Source organism: Gymnogyps californianus, chromosome 1, assembly GCF_018139145.2.
Source record: "Gymnogyps californianus isolate 813 chromosome 1, ASM1813914v2, whole genome shotgun sequence".
In the NCBI taxonomy this organism is placed as follows: domain Eukaryota; kingdom Metazoa; phylum Chordata; class Aves; order Accipitriformes; family Cathartidae; genus Gymnogyps; species Gymnogyps californianus.
This window is the reverse complement of record NC_059471.1, coordinates 85,984,780-86,005,843: the sequence shown is the minus strand read 5'-3', so window position 1 is coordinate 86,005,843 and position 21,064 is coordinate 85,984,780. Positions and strand designations below refer to the sequence as shown.

The 21,064-nt window shown below is 42.6% G+C and overlaps 1 protein-coding gene across 6 annotated transcripts; it reads right to left on the bottom strand.

Moving 5' to 3' along the window:
* Window positions 1-92: 92 nt before the first annotated feature.
* On the bottom strand, window positions 93-14,233 carry PDHA1 (pyruvate dehydrogenase E1 subunit alpha 1). 6 transcript variants are annotated; one of them, XM_050915203.1, is made up of 13 exons: window positions 14,063-14,233; window positions 12,796-12,810; window positions 12,142-12,156; window positions 10,669-10,737; window positions 8,919-9,092; window positions 8,050-8,176; window positions 5,541-5,632; window positions 5,073-5,165; window positions 3,493-3,648; window positions 3,191-3,262; window positions 2,219-2,286; window positions 1,245-1,353; window positions 93-549 (listed from the first exon to the last, which is right to left on the bottom strand). In XM_050915203.1, exons 1-13 carry the CDS (start codon window positions 14,111-14,113, stop codon window positions 385-387), a joined length of 1,206 nt encoding a protein of 401 aa, XP_050771160.1. In that variant the 5' UTR covers window positions 14,114-14,233; the 3' UTR covers window positions 93-384. The 6 variants fall into 6 exon arrangements, with proteins under 6 accessions (XP_050771160.1, XP_050771156.1, XP_050771159.1 ...); XM_050915199.1 differs by lacking the exon at window positions 12,796-12,810 and having other exon boundaries at window positions 14,027-14,233; XM_050915202.1 differs by lacking the exon at window positions 12,142-12,156 and having other exon boundaries at window positions 14,063-14,232.
* Between the last annotated feature and the right edge of the window lie 6,831 nt (window positions 14,234-21,064).

Here is a 21,064-nt window from a genome sequence, read left to right as displayed (position 1 = left end):
CTCTGCAGCAAAACCATAGCATCTAAATGGCTTTTTTCATGGTTTTTTGGGGAAAGTGGTTCATCAAGAAACAAAGCAAACAGACCACTAGATAAATGTTGTTGAAGTTTAATATTTTTTTTTTTTTACACTGTACATAACACATACAGCAATCCAAAGAAAAGTCAGTAAAACAAATATATAGCAATTTAAATAAACCACTGCTTTCTCTTAATTTAGCTCCTTCTGAAACAACATTCAGCATGTTTAAGAAAATCCATACCAAGATGGATTTCCCTACACGCTTCCTCTTTTGAAAGAGCTTTTAAATAAGCTTAAAGGTTGTTTCTGAATCATTGTAGTTCCTGTAAAAGCATTCACTTATTCTTATGAACAGAAAGGCCTTTAGCTGACAGACTTGTACCTTATCCACTGGTTTGGGCCACGCACTTCAAAGGGTGGCTCGTTGAAGTAGATGTGGTTACCTAGTTCTTCCAATGGTGGCTCTGGGTCAGTGGTAGCAAACTGAGCAGCTTCCTCGATCTCCTTCCTTACTGCCACATCAATTTCCTAAACCAAAAATGGATGCTTATTAGAAGACAGCTCAGAAAAAGCATCATAATTTTGAATTTAAATGCAATGATTAAGTATTGGTCAGAATTACTGTTAACACTGTCTATAAACATAAATTAAAACCCTGTGAAAACTCCCTCCCTACTAAACTGCAGCATTTGTCCCTTTTGGGTAGTACCAGTAACTTATTGCCAGAGGAATGTGGCTCCACTGAGCCTCTACATTTTCAACTCTGATTCTTCGAAACACTGAGAGTGTCACTGTCAATGTTTTTTAAACAGTTCATGAAAGTACAACATTTGCTTAGAGGGCTCCTGGCTCCTTCACTAGGATTTTTCACTACTGATAATTTCCCTTTCAGAGACTTACCCGCTGCCTAGGTAGTCAAGAAAGGCTGGGCAATTTTGATTTCTACATGTTAGTATATGACAAGAGCTGTATTTGAAACACACAGCCTTGCACTGCTGAGTTACACTCAGCACACAACAGCAAAACACCTTTCCAGCAGAGTGCAACTTCATTAGCTGGTCTGCAACAAAACTTCAACTTCACCAATAAAAGTGATGTTAAAACAAACTTTGAAGACCTTCAAAGAACAAGTGATGCACGCTGCCCTATGATGTGCCGTTCAGAGATCTTGAGCCTGTGTGAAGGCTCAAGAGCTTGCTTAAAAGAGCAACTAAAAGCCATACCTTTAATTCTTCAACACTAGCAAGGTTACTGTTGACCATTCTGTCCTTCAGCAAAGTAATGGGATCACTTTTGCTTCTCACTTCTTGAATTTCTTCTCTAGTACGATAGCTAGGAGCAAGACAAGCAAAGACATGAAGAACTTCAGTGGTATCCTTGAACAGAGGTGAGGTTCTGGACACAGCTCACTGCGACCAAAGAATTGTCAGGAATGCAATGAAAAATACAGCGACATTTATCACTCAAAGGGTGGCACAGCTACATCTAAAACACTTCTTACATCTGTAAGTGGCAACCGAGCTGAAGTAGCTCCAGACTCGAATATAGTGTGGGCAGGGAAAGGGGAGCAATCCCAGCCTGAGACAGTTCCTACTGAGGGGTCGTATTTCCTCCCTCCCATCTCCCCTAAGGCGGGCCTAGATGACTTGCTGCATGCTTCCAATTCGCTACGAGTTCCCAACGAAGCGTTGGGATACACCTCTGCTTCACGTAGATCAATTCAGATTTGTCAGCTGGCACAATGCCCGAGTCTTTTTGGCACCTGTACATTTGCATTTTTAAGAAGTGGTCCACTTGACTGGACAGTCCAAACTGTTCCTATAATTTTAGCTTACAGGATTTAAAATACTCTAAAAACCTTGGAAAAGCATGCTGCTTTTCAGTCAAAGCTCAATTAGAACACACCCTAAAGTCACACTGAAAGCAGAATTCATTAATAGAAAGCACAGAAGTTTAATTGACTTTGTGCTTGTTCTAAAACTAAATCTCTTAATACTGCAAGTAAAACAAGTATGTTACATGGCCACAGATTATCAACTGAGCGATGAGATGAGTGATCAGACTGCTCATAGCAATTTCATCATAACCTTTATATGCACTTCACAATGGATTTAAACATTGAATCCAAGAGTTTCAGAATTTTGACCATCAATACTTAACTGTTTTCAGTGAATGCCAAGAAAGAACGTCACAGTACCTTATTCCAGGGTCACTCATACTGTGGCCATGATAACGGTACGTCTGTAACTCCATCACAATAGGACCCTTAAAAAGAAAGAACAACACAGAGAGTGTTACCACCCTGAGTGACCAATTTGTTGTTATAGCAGCAAGTATTTACTATAGGTGAATTGCACCAGTGATGAACGATTTTAATTCAATGGTTCTTCTCAGTTTAATTTACATAACATTATCACAACTAGTAAAATGAAACTTAACTCTTTTCAAATGAAAGCCTATGTTGATATCGTAAGCACTTATTCTCATGTTCTTACTGAGCAGCATTAAACAATTTCTTCCCTTCTAATGTCATTCCACCATTACTCAGACTATTTCAAATTGCCTGTTGTTTCACTGTAAGATTGTAACTCGCAGAAGCTTATTCTTCTGTGTGAACTTTTTTCTGTTCTGTTGTACGTTCCTAGTGCAAACATTATTTCACCAAATATTAAAAATCTGCCAAACCAGTGTATCATACTTGGGTAACAGACACTAATGCTGACTCACAAAACTTTTACTTCACTTTCCATTTGTTGTAAATATAGAATGATTACTACTTTCCTTGATGCCTCCCCTAATTAATCTCTTCACAAAGAACACAACTGCCTGATAGTCAGAACACCTTTCGCAACAGAATTTAACTGGGGTAAAAATGGGGAAAAAGATGACAGAGTATCAGGATACATGGTTTTTGGTTTTTTTTTTGTTTTTTTTTTTTAATGCTTGGTTAATACCAATTGCATGTTAATAAATTGTAAAAAAATTAAAGAAAGAACCGCTCAATTGCTTACAGGTTCAATACTGTGGAGAAAAACAGAAATAAAGGTGAAATAAAGGTCAAATAAAGTTTCAACAGTGACTGAAGAAAATGGGCTAGATGAGGAACTTTTTATGCAGCAATAATCTAAGAATTTCACCTATGGAAAAGGAATGGCTATTACAGACTCACTTTTCCAGCTCTACAGTACTCGGCTGCAAACTTTGCCGCTTCTCGAACGCAGAGAACATCCATGCCATCCACCTGATAAACAGAAACTACAAGTTGAGGCAAAAAAATGCCAAACGCCAAACTTCCAATTTCAGTACTTCCACAAGTGCAATAGGAACTCAGTTTCAAATTTTCCTACATTTAAAAAAATACTTATAAATGTATTTATAAATAAAAGAAATGCATACATATGTATGTATTGTGCAGGTATGTGCACGCACATCCCCCCACTCCCCTCAAAAAAAAGCTGGGGCTGTACTCACCCTGAGCCCTGGAATGAAGTCTCCTCTTTTGTAGTAGTCAGTACTGGCTGCAGCTCTTTCAACCGAAGTTCCCATTCCATACCGATTGTTCTCACAGATAAAAATACAAGGCAACTTCCATAAGGCGGCCATATTGTAGGTTTCAAATATCTGGCCCTGAAAGAAAAAGAGCAAGTTACGTCTGGACAGGGAGCTCAGCCTTCAAGCCTTAGGCTCTACTGAAAATCTTTCAGTTGCAGAGGTCTAGCTAGGAGAAATTTTAATACTAAAAGTGATCTGAAACCAGCCACTTGCTGCAGCTCGCCAGGAATAAGAGAGAAGCTACACTATATGAGGTAACCTTCATCTCAACTAATAGTTTATAGAACTTAATTTTTAAACCTATATCAGTATCTGTGTTAAGGTAGCACAAAACCTTCAACTTTAACTGAAGTATTGCAGCAACAGTCATAAAAAACTTCACAATTGATGATTAATCTGGCAGGATGCTGCTACAGCAAAGTAAAAGAAAAGTTCAACCACAGTGACTGCATCAGCCCTGCTACTCTAAGTCAAAGACAGGGAAAAACCAAGAACTGAGATCTCCACCTGTGTTTTGAAAGTGGGAAATTATATCAACGGTATACACTCTAAACCACCAATTTCTTATCAGGCTTAATGTCTCTGCTGATAACATGAAGAGACTGGCTGGAACGTCAATAGTAAGTGGCTCTGTGAGATGCTCTGTCCTCTCCTCTGTCTTCAGAAATGTAAGTTACATGTTTCTCCCTATTCAGCAGCACTGTCATCTTCACTGCTTTGGTTCAGAGCTCTCCTTACAGCACAGAGACTTCAGCGCGTCACAACACTTAGGTGAGCCATGCGCAACTGGAAACCCCTCCTCCCATGACTCGCGCAGTGCTCACATAATTAACCATTAGCCCCACTCACTCCCGCGGTATCTAGAGCGCTCCAGAAGGGAAGGAGCTGAGCAGCTTTCCCTCCACTCCAGCAACAAGGGCAGAGTTCAAAATGGGGGTGGTGAAGAACAGACATTTACACAGGTCCAAAACATGATAAAAAAAATCCAAGCACATGCTACATTCCTGATACAGAAAGAGCATCTAGCAATTAACTTCTAACTGTTCATCTGACTCACCCCTCTGAGGACTACACAGTTCTTGAAACACACTCCTACTCAAAGGCCTAAGACAACACAAGTAAGAGGTGCTAGACTCCAAAATTTGCCCAGCCACCTACATGACGTTTGTCTCTGTGAACAGCACTTCCCAACAAAAGCCCTAAGAAAAACTGCAGTGGACTGTAGGACAGAGGGTGTACATTGTCTTCTCTCTCCAGGATTGCTTTTTCAGCATCAGTGGCCTCCTTTAACAAAGCATCCTCACAACAGAAAGCCCAACACACAAATCTCAGCGTGAGTTCCAAGTCAGATGTTGCCTGGGTTGCAGGTACTACACTGACAGGGTGAGAGGTGCTCTCCCACTACTCGGTGGAAATGCAGAGCTCACAGTTCACAGAAGGAAAATTGATTACCCACAGTCACACTCCTCACAAAGCCATGCTAGACAAAGCTCGTTTACCTGATTGGCTGCACCATCCCCATATAAGGTCAGACAGATTTCATTTTTACCGAAGTATTTACAGGCCAGCGCAATCCCAGCTCCAAGAGGAACCTATCACAGAGTACAGACAAACCGAAATTTTAGAACAATGTTTAGAGGAGTTGGAGACAGGCAGCTTGTGAACTATAAAGAGACATTTACACTGTTAGAGATCTGCTCAACAAACAAGTTGTTAACAACCCACTTCCATTTGTTCCAATCTGTATTACAGCCAAAACATAAACACTAACTATATTCTCAATTTGCTTCATTTTTGCTACAGTTTACAAAACAGTGAGCAAACCAGAATAAAGACATAATGGATTTAATAGCCACAGAGCAACGGTATCTGCATACAAGCTCACACCACAAAAACTGAGAGGAAACACTGGCACAGGACACGAGCCAAATGCAACTTGTGCTTTGAAGTAGAAGTCATGTATATACCTGAGCACCAACAATACCATTGCCACCATAGAAGTTTTTGGTATACATATGCATTGATCCTCCTTTTCCCTTCACACATCCTCCTTTTCGACCTGCAACACGAATAACAAGCAATTTATTGTTTTGAAGGAAAAATACTGTCCAAATGGGAACATCTAATTCAGTTCCTAAAGGTAGTAACACTAAGACCATGTTGTTGTCATTAGATCTATGTGGAGTTAAGACACAATGGCCTCTCCCCAAAGAGTTTACAGTTAAATGTATCACAAAACAAATAAGAGAAGGAGGAAAAAAGAGAACGATAATGAAAACATAATTCAGGAAATACAGAATGAGACTAAGAAGAAATTTTAAAACCAACCAAGAAGTTTCAGTGTCCTACTATACAAAAGCACTTTCTGATAAACATGGGGGCGGGGTTTAATAGCCAACATGGTCTATATTTCTCATATATGTAATCTGTAAGAAGTAGTATAAACAGTCCTTATTACTTTTGGCTTCCACAAGAAAGGTAGGAACAACTGTTCCAAATTAGTTGCAATCATCTACACTTGTCTTCCCCATGACGATAACCAGAAGTAAAAATTACAGAGAGGACATTAAAAAAAAAAACAACAGCCCAAACCCAAAGAACCAACAGCTCCCCATCCCACCCCAGGATAAACATCAAAAAGTCACCTAGCCCAGCTTTATTCAAGCTGTAGTTTGAAGATAACTAGTCGTCCATGAAGCATTACAACAAACCCTATTTAGGTGAGCTGATCTAAGAACACAGAATTTCTCATCAGCCCACTCAATTTCTTATACTAATCTGTCTTGTTACTAGCCACAGAGACTTGTATTTTATTTCTAATAAGCACAGCTTGTTTGGTTGGCTTTTTTGCCTTAGCCTTGGTGTTTATTTTAGAAGTTGAAGGCTGGATCTCTTTCTGGAATCTGTACTTCTCTTTCTTACTTAATAGTGGATCATTTTTATTATTCATCTTTCTCATGCCTTTCATATGCTTATGAATTGGTTTCATGTGAGCTTTTACGGATTCTGCCAGCTAGGGCCAAAGCAAAAAAGAAAAAAAAAAAAAAAAGAATCATCTAATTTTAATCAGAAAACTATTTTTCCTAAGTGTAATTTAACTTCAGTAATGTCCCTCCATTTTTTGTACAATCCTTTCTTGTATTTTAGAAAGTATTTAAGAACTCCTGATTGACCAATGTCACTTTTTGCTACACTTTCTACTTTTCTTAGTACACAAACCCATTTGTCAGGGAATCATCGATTCTCCTGAAAAGTCCTTTTCTATAGTTTGTTTCCTATAGGATCTTATCCACTAGTCTTATTTTGGGTGACTCTGCTTCCTGCTCCTTCAAAGACTTTTTAATTCTGTCATTTCCTGGTCATTGTAACTCAGGTTGTCTTTGTTTGGCATTTTCAGTCAAGATCTTTGTTTGCAAGAATCAGCTCTAGCAGCACTCCTCTCTAGAAACTTGTCCCAAGCGTCATTTCGTAGAACAGTCTCTGTACTGCAGCTGCTCTTTCCCAATTAAAAGAACCCCACTAAAACCAAGCGTAATGCTATAGAAGATGATGTGTGCCATGAAAAGAAATAAAGAAAAAAACCCTCACATCATCACTGATATTTGTAGTTTCAGGGCCAATAGTAGACTTCACTCATGACATCTCCTCCTTTACTTTCTCTCTTATCAGTATCCAGTGACACTTGGCAAGTCGATCATCACTAGATTCTGGGCTTTCGTGCACGTTATGAATATGCATTCTTAACGCACACATACATTCTTAGTATACGAAACCATACCTCCAAAACATGCCTTCCTGTACTAACGTTTCAAGCATGCAAATTCTCAGATCAAGTCTTTATTATACCAATGATTCATAAAGGTCTTCAAATTCCTTGTTCATTTTTCACTTCTGGCATCCGTTCACAGAGCTCTAAGAGTTCAGCAGGCTGATCCTCTCTTCTCTTCCCTGCTGCACCTACGACTCTATTGTGAATAACCATCCCTCCTTTCTGCAACATCTTAGATCTGTCTAGATTACCACTTAATATTCTTGTTACAGTCAAATTTTCCCAAACCATTCAGTTTATCATTACAGGCAGTGTTTACCAGTCTTCCTAAGACTTCAGCAGCGTAATTCTGAAAATCCAAGTCTGTCTCCTAGGGAGGGTAATGCCCTGTCCTATTGAGAACAAATGCCTACCACCAGCAAGTTCCATTTAAACAAGCTGCTGCAGCACAACAAATACAGCATATGGTACCAAGAAAAAACTTCTGAATTTGTGTAGTACCAGCACTTAAATATTCCTTATGACTTAATGTTTTATATTAAAAAGTGGTTGCATCATAAAATTGTAAAATTGATTTATTCTGCTATGTCACTAAACTGCTTCTGAAGCCCCAGTATACTTTGTGCATCAACATCATTTTGATTTTGAATAAAAAATTCTGACACAAGTACAGCAGCATGCAAATCCTCATTTTACTTAGCACAAACCTGTAAGTTCAGCAAGAATTTCTCGAACTGGCACTCCTCGTGCATAGGTAAAGCCATGAGCTCTGTAAGCTGTTATCACATGGTCTGTAGGCTTTATGGCAACTTCAAGCCCCACACAGCAAGCCTCCTGTTACAAAGGAAAAGTAAGCTTAGCAATGAAGAAAAGCACACAACTTCCAGTCAGCTGTGTGGCAAGGGCTAGCTATGGTTCCCCATACATCAAATATCAGCAGAAAACAGGAAGAGCACAGATATAGGAGACTACCTTAAATCCCAAGGGGCCGCAGGCCTGGAGCTACAACAGCCTTAGGCTCTAAATTCCAACCTGACTGCGACTAACAAAAGCAGACAGGAGGGGAACTAGAAGCTGCAAAACTCCGCAGACTTTTTCTACACCCATCTCCCAAATGAAGCATCTAAACAACTGCAATTCAAAAATGGCAGAGGGGAATGGACAGACAGCAAAGTTTCACTAAGTTCATGAAGCTCCTTCTCCTGGCTGCTGCTTTTTAGCGGGCACATGACTTGTGAGATGCTGGAACAAAAAACATCAATGAAGCTTGAGGAGGAGGATGTGCGCCTCCAAATCTGTTGAATTTAATACGCTGCAGTTGCTCATTCCTCACGTTCAGCTGATCTTCAGCTGCACCTTGCCTTCTCTCTCTTCCTATTGCTGTCCCAAGATCTCAGGGATTCTCTTGTGTGCTAAGACATTGTTATTAAAGAAATAATGAACTAAATCATGGATCCAGCTAAAACTTCAGACATTGTATGTAGATACTCAGTTCTAGATTTACTCTCCACTCTATTCAAATCTCTACATTAAGTAACGTAAGACAAAATAAACCTCTTGGAAAAAAAATTCTCACCTGACCATCATATAAGTGGCAGAAGCCACGAATAATCTTCTGCTTGTACAGCTGGTCAGACTTCAGCTCCATGCGTCGTATGGTCTGCATTGTCTTGTAGTAATGGAGCCCCTCCTCTCGAGTCATCACTGCTGTGGTACTAGGGCCTTCTTCCAGGCGATGGAGATCACATTTCTGCAAAGTTGAACAAATAGTCATTTTTTTGAAAGTAATTAATCCTATTTATGAATATCACTTAATTTTTTTTTATGATGTGCCATTTTCAAATTCAGATTTTAATATCTTTTGAAAAAGAAAGCCAGCAAAACCTAAATTCATAGGTCAAAATAACTGTAAAGTTTGTGCACTACTTTCAAATTCAGGGAAACACAAGCTTGACTTTTAATAAAGACAGATTTCCACTCATGAAATGAAGCCTTGTTGTTCCTACTAGCAGTAGATGAACTAAAGTCCTCACAAAATACTGGAAAAACACATTTCCATGGTTGTTGCATGCCAAATACTTGGTAAGAGCTACAGAGGCTTAGTGAAGAGACAAGACAGACAAACTGTTTCACAAAGGAAACTCTCTATAAGATCTGGTCCTAAGACTGGACTTCACCTCTTCTACCACCACTTCTAACAAGCGGTAATAAACCACTGCTGCACCAGCCACCCTGCCAGTAAAACCACCGTGTGTACAGTACAGCTTCCTCCCCAAACCATGGACTCTATTGAGTTGCACAGAGGGCTGATTTTAGGTACTCATGCAAAACAAAAATAAAAAAATAATAAAATCAGTCAAGTTCAGTGGAACAGACCAAACAAATTACTGTCAGTACAGATCAAATGGCCAAAATACTGCTGTACAGATTAAAGACAGTTTATATTAAAGCAAAGTCTCTCCACAGCAAATCCACTGACACCTAGATGAATTTGATATAACACACGTGCACACTACTCTTAAGACAGCTCTGCTTCAGAGTTCACGTAACAATAGAAACTTAGGAGTCTTGTAATCAACACAGGACCAAATGTTAAACCTTGTATCTACTCAGAAACGACTTTTCGTATAAACATATTTTCCCTCCCTTCTGCCTGTGAAACAATTTTAATACTTTACAGGCACGGACAAACAGGGAGTGGGTAAAAGGAAAACTAACTCATTTCTTTCAGAGTTTCTTTTATCAATTCCTGAATGAAAAGCCAGCACAAAAGCTACTGCCAATAGAAGCATCGCTTTTTCCTAAGACCTAGCCACTGTGGAAAGCTGACAGAATATAACGCAGATTTTTTTGAGCAGCACCAAGTCAAGCATTAAAAAGGATACTATACTTTCTCCTCCAAAATCCATACAGACCTCAATCAGAGCACCTATGACTCCATAAACAAAAGGGAGATGGAAAGAAGGGTAGGCAACAAACACCAGCTATTTGTTTTAAAAGCATTAAGGAAACATTAACACTCTTGCCCTCAGAACAGATAAGGTTCTTTAGCTCCTTTGTAACTCCATTCTCACAGTTGCATTGCAGTATCACAGCTGCAAAGAATCACAGCTTCACATTCTTAAGAAACAAGTAACATTACTACATACTGCCAAGCACAGTACTTCCAGCTGCATTTAGAAATCAGGCCAGATAGCGAGGGGTTTGGTTCTGGAAATTCAAACAGTATTTTTCTAATTGAAAAGATAAGGGGGCAAGTTCATCATGTCAAGATCTACAACAAGCGCTTGCACAGAATGCCAGTATGAAGTATTCAGCTGCTTTACCTTAATTTCAAACGTAGCTTCACTTGCAAAGTCTGCATAGTTACGCGATGCTACCATCACTCGAGATGCCTTAAAAAAAAAAAGACAAAACGAAAACATGAGCAATATTTGAATTATCAAGCAAAATTAGGTGAATTCTCAAACAATTTCTAACAGTACTCCCAAACTGAAATAATTTGTGAATGCAACTCTTCAGTGGCATATCCCTATAATACTAGAGAGCGCTCTACTAGAGTACGTATGCGCTAGAAGCCCTTTAAAACCCAGTACTTAAAATCAAGATTAGAAAAATAGAATTTTAAATTTGTAATACCCCTGATTATCTAAAATAAAACCAATAAGCTTCAAAAGACAGTGAAGAGCATAAAAATCACAAAAATAAGTATTTTTCCCTTCACGTGCCAGATTGTCTATATGAGCAGAGACACAGCCAATGCAGATTTTGATGGCTCTCTGCGCTGACTGGAATTTCGCCTTGATAGAACGAAAAATTTCTTGGGGGGGGGGGGTGGGGAAAAAACCCAACCAACCAGCAGATTTCTAGAATACGAACTGCTCTTACTCTTTCCTTTCAATAGGAAGAGAAGTTGGAGGAATGCAAGGCAATAACAATGAAGAAACAGGGTATCATTTAAGTGGGTAACAGCACGGCCACTACTTAAAAATGATATGGAAACATAAAAGGTGACATACCTAAGGATACATGAAATGCAGAGCAACAGAAAGGGTGGCGTGGTAGGGGAGAGATAAGAAGTATGTTTAAAAAGACACTACTGTTCTGTCTTAAAGAATGTGCACAAGCTATTAACTAATGAACTACCGGCATTTTTAGATAACTTCAGTAAGTTTCACTGCAGCATCAGATATGATACTCATCTGTCCATGCGTGTGTTGTGGCCACAGCATAAGAAATGCACTACATCTTTAGTGGCAAAATTGTATTGTTAAGTTACACATAAATTTCAGTAGCTCATTCAACCATGGAATTTGTGTACATTTAGCTGAAGGTTCATTCTTTCAAACTTTTGAGAATATCCAGGTCAATGTCTCCAAAAAAAGTCTGACTGACAGGTATAAAGCTTGCAAAAAAGCCAAGAGAAATTTCTCAATCCATCTTGTTACCTACTATGTTGCATATTTGATTTAGCAGTCACAATCCCACCCCCCACCCCATTATCAGACTAGATATTTAGAGTTTTTAATGTAAACCAAGTTCCTGTTTACCACAATGCATCAGTATTATTAGCGAGGAAAAGCTATTTTACTTCCAGAGCTGGAAGTAAATCAAGAGTTTGGGGTTTGCAGAATCCCAGAATGGCCGAGGTTGGAAGGCACCTCTGTAGGCCATCTGGTCAAACCCTCCTGCCCTGAACACAACATAAAAGCAACACTGAGGAGTCTGTACAAAAGTTCTAATACACAGCCAGTACATGTATCAAAACCAAACCTTGACAAAACTGATTCAGGCCTTACCTCACTAATGGCTCCCTAGGTTAGCAGCATTTGGAAGGAAAAAAAAAAAAAAAGAAAAAAGAAAGAAAAAAAAAGAAAAGAAAAAAAAGATTAAGTAACTAAAACAAATAGGGGAGGAGAAGTCAGCAAATTATTAGCCAACTAGGACACTGTAAGAGGTAGTTTCCTTACAGGTAAGCTCTGTGTCATGGAAATCCATCTATACACTTTATAATATGCTCAAAGCATATATAAAATACTGTGTATGGATTAAGACTGCTTCTATTTGTTTGGTAATTTATACCTTCACTATAAATGCATAGGAACAATTCAAGACAAATATTTACATATTTGGCAATCACTAGGATCCAAAAAATCTACATTAAGATATCCAAACCAGATCTAGTTCAGAATTCCAGGAAAATGCAGTATGTCAGGAGCAGGCCAAGTACTTGCAGTAAGGAACTAATTTTAGGCACCCATATTTAAAAATTTTAATATAGATATTTTACATGTAAATTAGGAAATACTTTTAGATATATAGTCCCAACACACATAGGAAGATCTTCTGGTAAATCTGCTCTCTCGTGTCATTCTCACGAATCCAGTCACCCACCTGCTTTTTCCACAAGAAGTGAATGCTTAGGTAGGTGAGCTACTTCAGAATAGTGGTACAGTAACAGATTTGCTCTCAGTGGCAAAAAGGCAGCTGCCTTCCAATCACCAAAAAGTACCCTTTAACACTGACTTGATCTTGCCAACAGTTTTTTTCAGCAGGGTTAATTTTTCCTCATGGCCACAGTCATTATAATGGCATAAGAACAATGAAAAGGTAAAAGTAAGTTTTGAAGATTTTTCACACAAAAGAGATAAAACACAACAAATGAAACGCTAATGCCAAAAAAATAAAAAAATTTGAAAGACAATTCAGGAAGCGATGAAAAGAGAGTGTTGTTTGAGCAAAGAAAGGTGAAGCAGCTCAAAAAAGGTCAGATGGCTGAATTTAGAACGGAATGAGAAGAGTATGTTTACCCCCTGTGTAGGATCTGACCTGTGCCGACAGTCAAAATATATATAAACAGAATAAATCAAAGGGCCCAGAAAAGGAGTTCAGAAATGAATCAAAACATTTTGTACCTACTAAAAATACGTATAGCAAAGAGATTACTGCGCACAGAACAGACAGAGGGTCTCTGGGCAGGGCAGCCACAGCCGCCAGTTTCCAAGTGGCCCGTGCTCCGGCCGGCACCGCCGCGGGAACGCTCTGCCCTGCCGGGACAGCAGGCGGGCTGCCGGTGGCACGTCTGTCCCAAATTTCAGCGTCGTGAAGAAAAAGCGGCGCTGCACGGACCGCGCCTGCGGTTATCAGCCGTGCCTTCTGCTTCAGCGGCGCTTGGCAAAGCAACACACCCTGCGCACTTATAAAAGGCATTTATAAAGCGAGCTCCTGCACGCAGCAACCATTTTATTTTCACGCGGTATTTTACACGGGGAGGGACCCCAAGCCTTTTTTAAAAAAAAAAAAAAAAAATATTTTGCCGCCGGAACCAAGCAAGCGAACTGCCAGCCGTTACAGCCCGGCTGCCAGCCGTTACACCCGGGCTGTTTCCAAAGGACAAACCCGTGACCCCGCCGCGGCAGCCGTGCCGTACCACCGGGCCGAGCCCAGCGCGGCCGCTGCCTGCCGGCCGTGCCCCTGCCTCCGAGGGCCCGGACACGCCGCTCCCACGCCGCGCCCCGGCAGGGCCCGCGCCAGCCCACGCGCCGGGCGAGTGACGGCGCGGCGAGGAGCGGCACGCTAACAGCTGAGGCGGTACGGGCCGCCCCCCGCCGGCGGCGCCTTCCCTCACACACAGGGGCCGTTGGTCCCCCGCGTTCCGGTCGGGCAGGTAATGGCCGCACTCACCGTCCTCCCGGCGGCGGCGGCGGCGGCGGTGGCAGCGGCCGGACCCTGCAGCACCCGGGAGAGCGCGGCCAGCAGCATCTTGCGCATGGAGCGGGCCCCCGTCCTCGAGTCTCTTTCAGCCGCCGCCCCGGGTACGACCGCCAACCGCTCGCCCCCCCGGCCAACCGGGACGCACTCCCGAGCGGTGGGCCGACCGACGCCTTTCCCTGCGTGCCTCCCCCGCGGCGCGCATGCGCGGGGCTCGGCTGCGGCGGCGGTTGGCGGGGCAGCTGCCTGGCGGCGGCGAAGAGCTGGGGCCCGCTCGGGGCACGTCGGGCGGTAACGGGCGGACAACCGGGCGAGGCCCCGCCAGGGCCACCCGCTCGGTGAGCCCTCCTGCCGGTGCTGGCGGCAGGCGTGCCGCCTCGCCCGGCACCGGGCCGCGCCCGGCGCCCAGAGCCCGCCCCGCTCGGGAGCCCTGGGTGGGGGTTTCTGGCGAGTGTGTGGGCTGTGTCCGGGAAGAGGGGCGGTGCAGGGGGTCAGCGAGACGACACACACACCCCCCCCCAGGCGGGAGGGGCTCACAAGCCGATCATTAAATGTGAGAAAGATCTAATTTGTTCAAAAACCTTGGAGTCTAGCAAGCGTACCTGGGTTCATGCTGATCTTGGCCAGCCTGGTACGAAAAGGAGTGGTTTGGACATGTCACCTCTCCCTCAGCCGTGCCACTTTCCCCAGCTGTAGTTACTGCTTCGTGTCGCCCGTCCACCGTAGCTTGGGGCTGTGACACAGGTTTGAGTATTTCCTGCTCTGCTACGCATGAGTTGGTCTTTGTGAGAGCATTCCCTGCCTGATTTTTATATGCATAGAGTAACTAAAGTGTTAAAACGGTTCCTTTTAATTTCACAGGCACCCATCCCCTGGGAAATATACCACAAAGTTAAGATTTAACTCAATGTTGAAGAGTCTCTCGTCATACCGCATCTGCTGGTCTCTCCAGCCAGCCTCCCCCTTTCTTGCCACCAACTTACAGGCTCACACTGAGGTTACACAGTGGGTTGCAGTGGAGTGCCTAAGCCAGGCTAACCGTTCACGCTGCTATCTTGGCTCCACACCTGGCCATTGGCTCCCGCCCCTGCTCTGCTTCCCTGGGCAGTGCTGACATCAGCGCCTGCATAACCCTGTAGCTGAACACTGAACAGATCCAGCTGAAAGGTAGCACCCCCCCCCCCCCCCCAAAAAAACCCCAACAAAGTAAATTATGTTCACCTGTTGGCATCACAAAAGCTTGTGTCTGCTGAGTCCTGAGGGTTGCACAGAGCGGATTTGCAGCACAAGCGGTAAATGTTTAAGGCATAACTGGCACTGAAAATGTGTTCCTCAAACTACACCCTCAGCCTCCATCAGAGAGGACAGAAAGTGGGCGTCTGTTTCCCAAACACAGCTTCATCTGGATCCCTACTGCACTGTTCACCTACTTCCTTGGCTGCCCACCTGTTCTATTACACAGGACACTAGCGGCCAATGTGATTTCTTCCTCATCTCTGTAACGCAAAGTGGGAAGACAGTTAGCCGTCTCTGCAGAAAGATGTTATGAAGAAGCCTAACTCTTTATGTATTTGGTTAGTTGTTGGTCAGAAAAGGAAACCCAGGCTTGGTATCAGCTTGCCGGGGGACTGAAAATTACCAAACTTTCTTCAGCTTTAAGTACGGGTGACAGTGCAGAGCATTGGCAGTGCTCAGTATCCTACCTTTGTGCTGCTGCCCTGCAGGTACTCTGAGGTATGCTGTGCCTTGGCACAGGCTGACATGTAGAAAAGAAGCAACATAAAGCTACCACTTTTCACATCTAAGGGATGAGAGCCTTAAAAAATCTGAAAATAATGTAACTTTTGCAATCATGAAATCCACCGGTGAGTAGACAGATGGTGCTGTTTTCAGTTGTTGCTAGGGTCAAAGCAGTTCTTGCTAACACACTGGTAAAGGCAAGTCTACACAGGGGCTTCTTGTGGAGTCATTTTTGGCATGCAACTTGTTGGAAATTTGAATTTTGCAAGTCAGCTCTGCACTACTAAGCAGCTTTAGACGTCATTCAGGAAGCAACGAGAGCAACAACATCAGCTGGCCTCCAAGAGAACAAAAAGCAAGGTGAAAAGGTTGATAAGTTGCTTCAGAAGGGATTTTTCCTAGAGTATCTTTAGTCTGTAGCACTTCCCCGCTTGGAAAGCAAGCACAGACTTGCTGGAGATGTTGTTCTGCAGGCAGGGAGTGCTCTTCAGCTAGAGAAAGCATTATCCCAAAGGTCTGTGTGGGGCTTTCCCCAGGGCTGCCAAGATACTGCAACAGCCCGAGAGGTCCCAGGCCACTTCTGAATGGTGCAGCCACCTCTGTCTGGAAGTTTGCAACCTGCACTTTTATCAATCAGTATTGCACAGTCTTGTAGAGATTACTGATGGATTCATGCGCACCGATGGTGTTTATGCACACACAGTTATATTGGTGCAACTCACGAAACACAAATACTTTCAGTGTCCTGGCCTACTCAGGTTTATAGCAAGGCCAAATGGCACCTGGGATGGGATGACTCCTGCTATCTGCAGGTGGCAAGATTTCCTTAGCAGCCTGTGTCACTAACCTGCTGGGGACAGAGTCAGGAGATGGGTAGGGGGAAGCTGAGGCTTTGAGGCATTCCTCACACTGACCCTGCTCCGGCTGGCTGGTGACAACGGCTTCCTGACACCCCTCACAGGAGATGCTACATTTTGGGAGAGAGATGCAGAAAAAAACATCTATATGAAGACCGCAAAGGGGCCAAAATCCCCAGCAGCAACAGTAGCGCCTCTCCTCTTGCCCTGGTGCTTTCCTGTGAAGAGGGAACAATGACCAGCTAGGAGAAGGAGCGCCTCTGAACACGGTGCTTTGTGTGTATGGCTGAATCTTCCTGCTGCTCACTCCCTCTCTTGTCCTTGGGCCTTGTTCAGCTTCCTCACCTATTATCTTCTCCCTGTTGAGAGCAAAATTCTCTGCTTCCTCTTCCTGCGGCTCCCAGTGCTGTTTCTTCCCTCTCTGTCATTTTGAACGAGCTGTTCCTTGTCCTGTCTTCTCCATTGCACTAGCTCCGTGTAACATTTTCACCCCTCCTACCATCTCCTTTGTACCCGGCTTTTATTCTTATTAATCCATGTTTTTTTAGCACCTCTCATTTGGAAAACTGGCCTTTGGTCAGGGCTGGGGGGATATGCAGTGTAGGTAGCTTGCACCTACAAGGATGGTGAGGCTGTCGGAATTTCCTGCAATACATGGCAAAACAAGGATTCACCGCTTTATTCTGTAATTTTAGCATGCTATAGATGAGATTCATCTGCCTTAGCTCAAGAGAATGAAGCACACTGGTATCTGTATGTGAGACAGAAAGCTTGTGGTAAACTCACGTGCCACTTCTTCACTAAGCAACACTATGAAGTAAAGGTTTCAAGAGATCTGTGAACAATTGTTAACTGTGGACATGGTCCTGCTCAAAGAAAAAATTGTATTATTATTACAAAAAAATGCAGTCAAGCTTATTTCAAGTTCAGTGTCAGCTACCCGTTCCTTCTACACATGAAAGAAAAAAGCAGAGCAATTTTTATAATTATGCATTTATAGACTGATACGTAATTAACACTTTTAGTAGTCATAGGAAATAGTTATTTTTGATGGGAAAGGATCCATTTTTGTCCTCCCTGGAAATATAGTGAAGCATTGATCTACATTTTTTTACTTTTTTACTTTTCATGGTATTTCATTAATATTCATATGTTTTCTCCATTAATAACTCTTAAAACATCCTGAAATGATTAAATTGTCCCACAGAAAACTAATGCAGAAAGCTAATTCATGAATGAGGTAAACAATGAAAAGGAAAACATAATAAAATCATAAGCAGAGGATGACACTAGAAAATAATTTAATGAAATATGATTATGTAATATTTCATCATGGAGCACCTTGCCATGTGTGACTCCAGTATTACCACATCAAGGGTGTGTTGTGTGGCAGTCGGCCAAAACTCATTGTTTTCTATTGTTCTGGGTGTGATCCTGAAAAGTTATCATTTTTTGGATTGCAGCTGCTGTTACAAATGTCTGCCGTTGGGTTAAAGACGGAGGGGAGCATCCAGCGTTCGGGACTCACCCCAGCTCACCGCCTATCTGCATCCAGGTGAATGAGCAATCCTCGCCTCATTTCAGGAGTCAGAAGATTGCTGCCTGATTTTTCTTCTTCCCGTGCCACCGTAGATCTAACTCACAGAAGGCAGCAGTGTGGGGGACTGACCTGCGGCTGGAGGGATGGCTGCTGCAGAAGAGCTTGTGGTCACATCGCTTCAGCCTCGTGTCCTCTATGGGGGCATCCGCACTGTGGTGCGCTTGCCCAGGTCTCCTGTGTGGCACCGTATGGTGGCCCCTTAAATCATAAAGACTATTCTTTATGTTTATTTAGTTCAAAATGCTTGAAGTAAACTGAGGCCACGTAGCAGCCGTTCTGAGTGGCATTTGAATGGCATTGCGCAGTGGGACTGTGCTGCGTGCTCGGTGGCGTGGGTATCTGTGTGGTAGCATGGTGAGCTGGCTCCGTTTTTGAGGACTGGCTGGGAAGGATGGTGGCACAGCCTCATCCATGCTGGTCACAGGCAGCAGCCTCCAGAACTGTGCCCTGGCTTCTTCCTAGGGGGAAGTGGCCAGTTAGCTCCAAAGGAGAGCACGCAAGTGGATGAGCGTACTCGCATGTGAATGACTGGGGACCAGGTCCGGAGACTGAACCAAAGAATTAAGTATCAAACAGAACAGATGTAGCCTTAGTTCCTTTTCCATCTTTAAAACCTCAATCACCAGCTTCACTCCAGATGCATCCTCCTGTTCTAAATATACTACACTCTGTTTGAAACTGCTCAGCAGGAACAATCCTTTTTCTCTCATTATGCCTTCTTTTGAGTTTTCATTCGTTTTATCTCCTCCCATTTTTCTTCCTGTCCTCCCCTATCTCATTTGATTTTCTTGCCCAAACATTTCTTTTGTCACTATTCCTCTCTTCCTTTTCTCGGGTCCGCATTGCTCCTCTACATCTGCCACAAAAAACCTCTCTCTCTATTTTGCTCTTTTGCTTCCCACCCCTTCTGACTAATTCCCATTCTGTCCTACATTTTCTAGTAGTTCCTGCTTTCGACAGCAACACTGCTCCCAACTCACTTTTAGTACTGAGACATGTGCAATCGACATTCATGGGAGAATTAGAACAATTAATTACACTGTCAAAATCCTTCAGATGATTTGTTTCCTTTGGAGTTGTTGGAGTTTGGAAGAGAATTAGTTTTCTAGGATCTTCCCGATGTTTTGCTTGTAGCAATGACAGAAAAATAGATTAAGAAAGTATCATTTCCATTTGTCATTCTGATTGCTTTCCTGCATTATTATTTGGAAAACACTGAAGGAGCAAGATGCCAATGAGGTTATAATGTCATTTTTCATGCTTGAATTATTTATCCTTTTATGCCATTCTTCTCTGTGCTTCCCATTATGTTACTTTCTTTTTTTAGTCCCAGGAGTAATTAGTATTACAACATACAGCTGTAGAAAAGGCTGTATTCATTTACATAGTAAACTCCTAGGGGAAAAGAGATGTTATTTTACTCTCCCGGGTAAGTTCAACTACTGTAGAGTTATTTGAACATAACACTGATCAGTTTGAAAACTGGGAGGAAAAGAAAACAGACGTATTTTCTGTTGTTGCTGGATCTCGTTGGTATGAAAACCGAAATGTTATGTCTGGGACTTAGTTCAGTCCTTCTGCATTTTGAGATCATATATGTCTTTCAGGTATATACAAAGGTATAGTTTTATCCAAAATTAAGGTCTTAGACTTTGTGTCTGCAAAGCTCAAGCAAATGCTCTAAACAAACATTTTGTGAAACCTCTGTGTACATGGAAAGCTTTTTAAAGTAACCGTTTGTACTTTATGCTTTTTACACAGGCATCCTTAGTCTGCTGTGTTCTGTTGCACAGCACCATACAGATAACATTGCTATTGATATAGCTCTATGTAACATCTGCCTTTTTCACAGTGGCAGAATATTTTTGAACAACACTCACTTGTGAGCCACTACGATTCCAAATTCTGGTCTGCAGGACTGTTGCCAGCCCTGTTCCTCCCTGCCTGCCTTTTCTTTGCTGGGTTCTGCTCTCTGCTTCCAGGTAGAAACCACTGATTTACATCCTGTCTTTCAGACCACTTTTCCAATTTTACAAATAACTCTGAGTTCTAATCCTCTGCCCCTCTCCGTTTTGTGTCTCCCCAGAACTAAATGGGAGATCTGTGTTTCCTTATCCCTGCTAATATGAAAATTGAATAGTACAGGCGCAAGGAAAGACTTCGTCAGAATTTTGTTACCAGCAGAACCATAGATAACTCTTCTTTGATTATGGGCTTTTTGGAGTCTTAGGGGAAAGAAAGAGAGCTGTGTAGAAGAAGCGTCGTCAGGTGGCAGTGCAGCCCAGGGATGGAAGCGCCTCTGCACTTTCTCCTGCATCGGATGGTAGGGAACCCAAAACTACCGAGAGTCCCAGCAGTGACTCAAACCGTTTTAGCAGTAGGGCACTGGAGGTTGCTTAGTTACTTCAGAAAGTAATGTTAGGATAATATTAAGGGAACAAACTGAAAATAAACTGGTTACACCAGAAAGGGTGTGACTGCTTGGTATTGCTTCCCCGGTTGTATCTGTGGTGTTTATTTCCTTTCCCTGAGCAAAAGAAGGAGATGTTTTAGTACCCAATCTGTTGCCATTGCCCCCAGTCCCCTGGCTCCCTCGGGGGAAGGAGTGCCTAGTTTAGATTTGTTCTTCAATAATTTGATGTTTATCTGGTTTTAATGAAGCTCATATATTTGAGCGGAGTCAAATTTATACAACCCTCCTCCCCATGCTCCCCACACCAAAGAAACGTAACTGTACTCGTTGCAAAGCTTTGTGAACCTCTGCAAAATCCAAGCCAGTCCTATGGTATACCGTAAGGGTCATATATCACAAAA

Bases quoted from the DNA above. Each gene is read 5' to 3' on its own strand.
- PDHA1 (XM_050915199.1), bottom strand. From the start codon at position 14,113: ATGCGCAAGATGCTGCTGGCCGCGCTCTCCCGGGTGCTGCAGGGTCCG. The intron at 8,177-8,918 runs GTGAGAATTTTT...CCTTTGTAACAG, and splicing joins GCCACTTATATGATGGTCAG to GAGGCTTGCTGTGTGGGGCT. The intron at 3,263-3,492 runs GTGAGTACAGCC...TCTGTTTATCAG, and splicing joins ACTTCATTCCAGGGCTCAGG to GTGGATGGCATGGATGTTCT.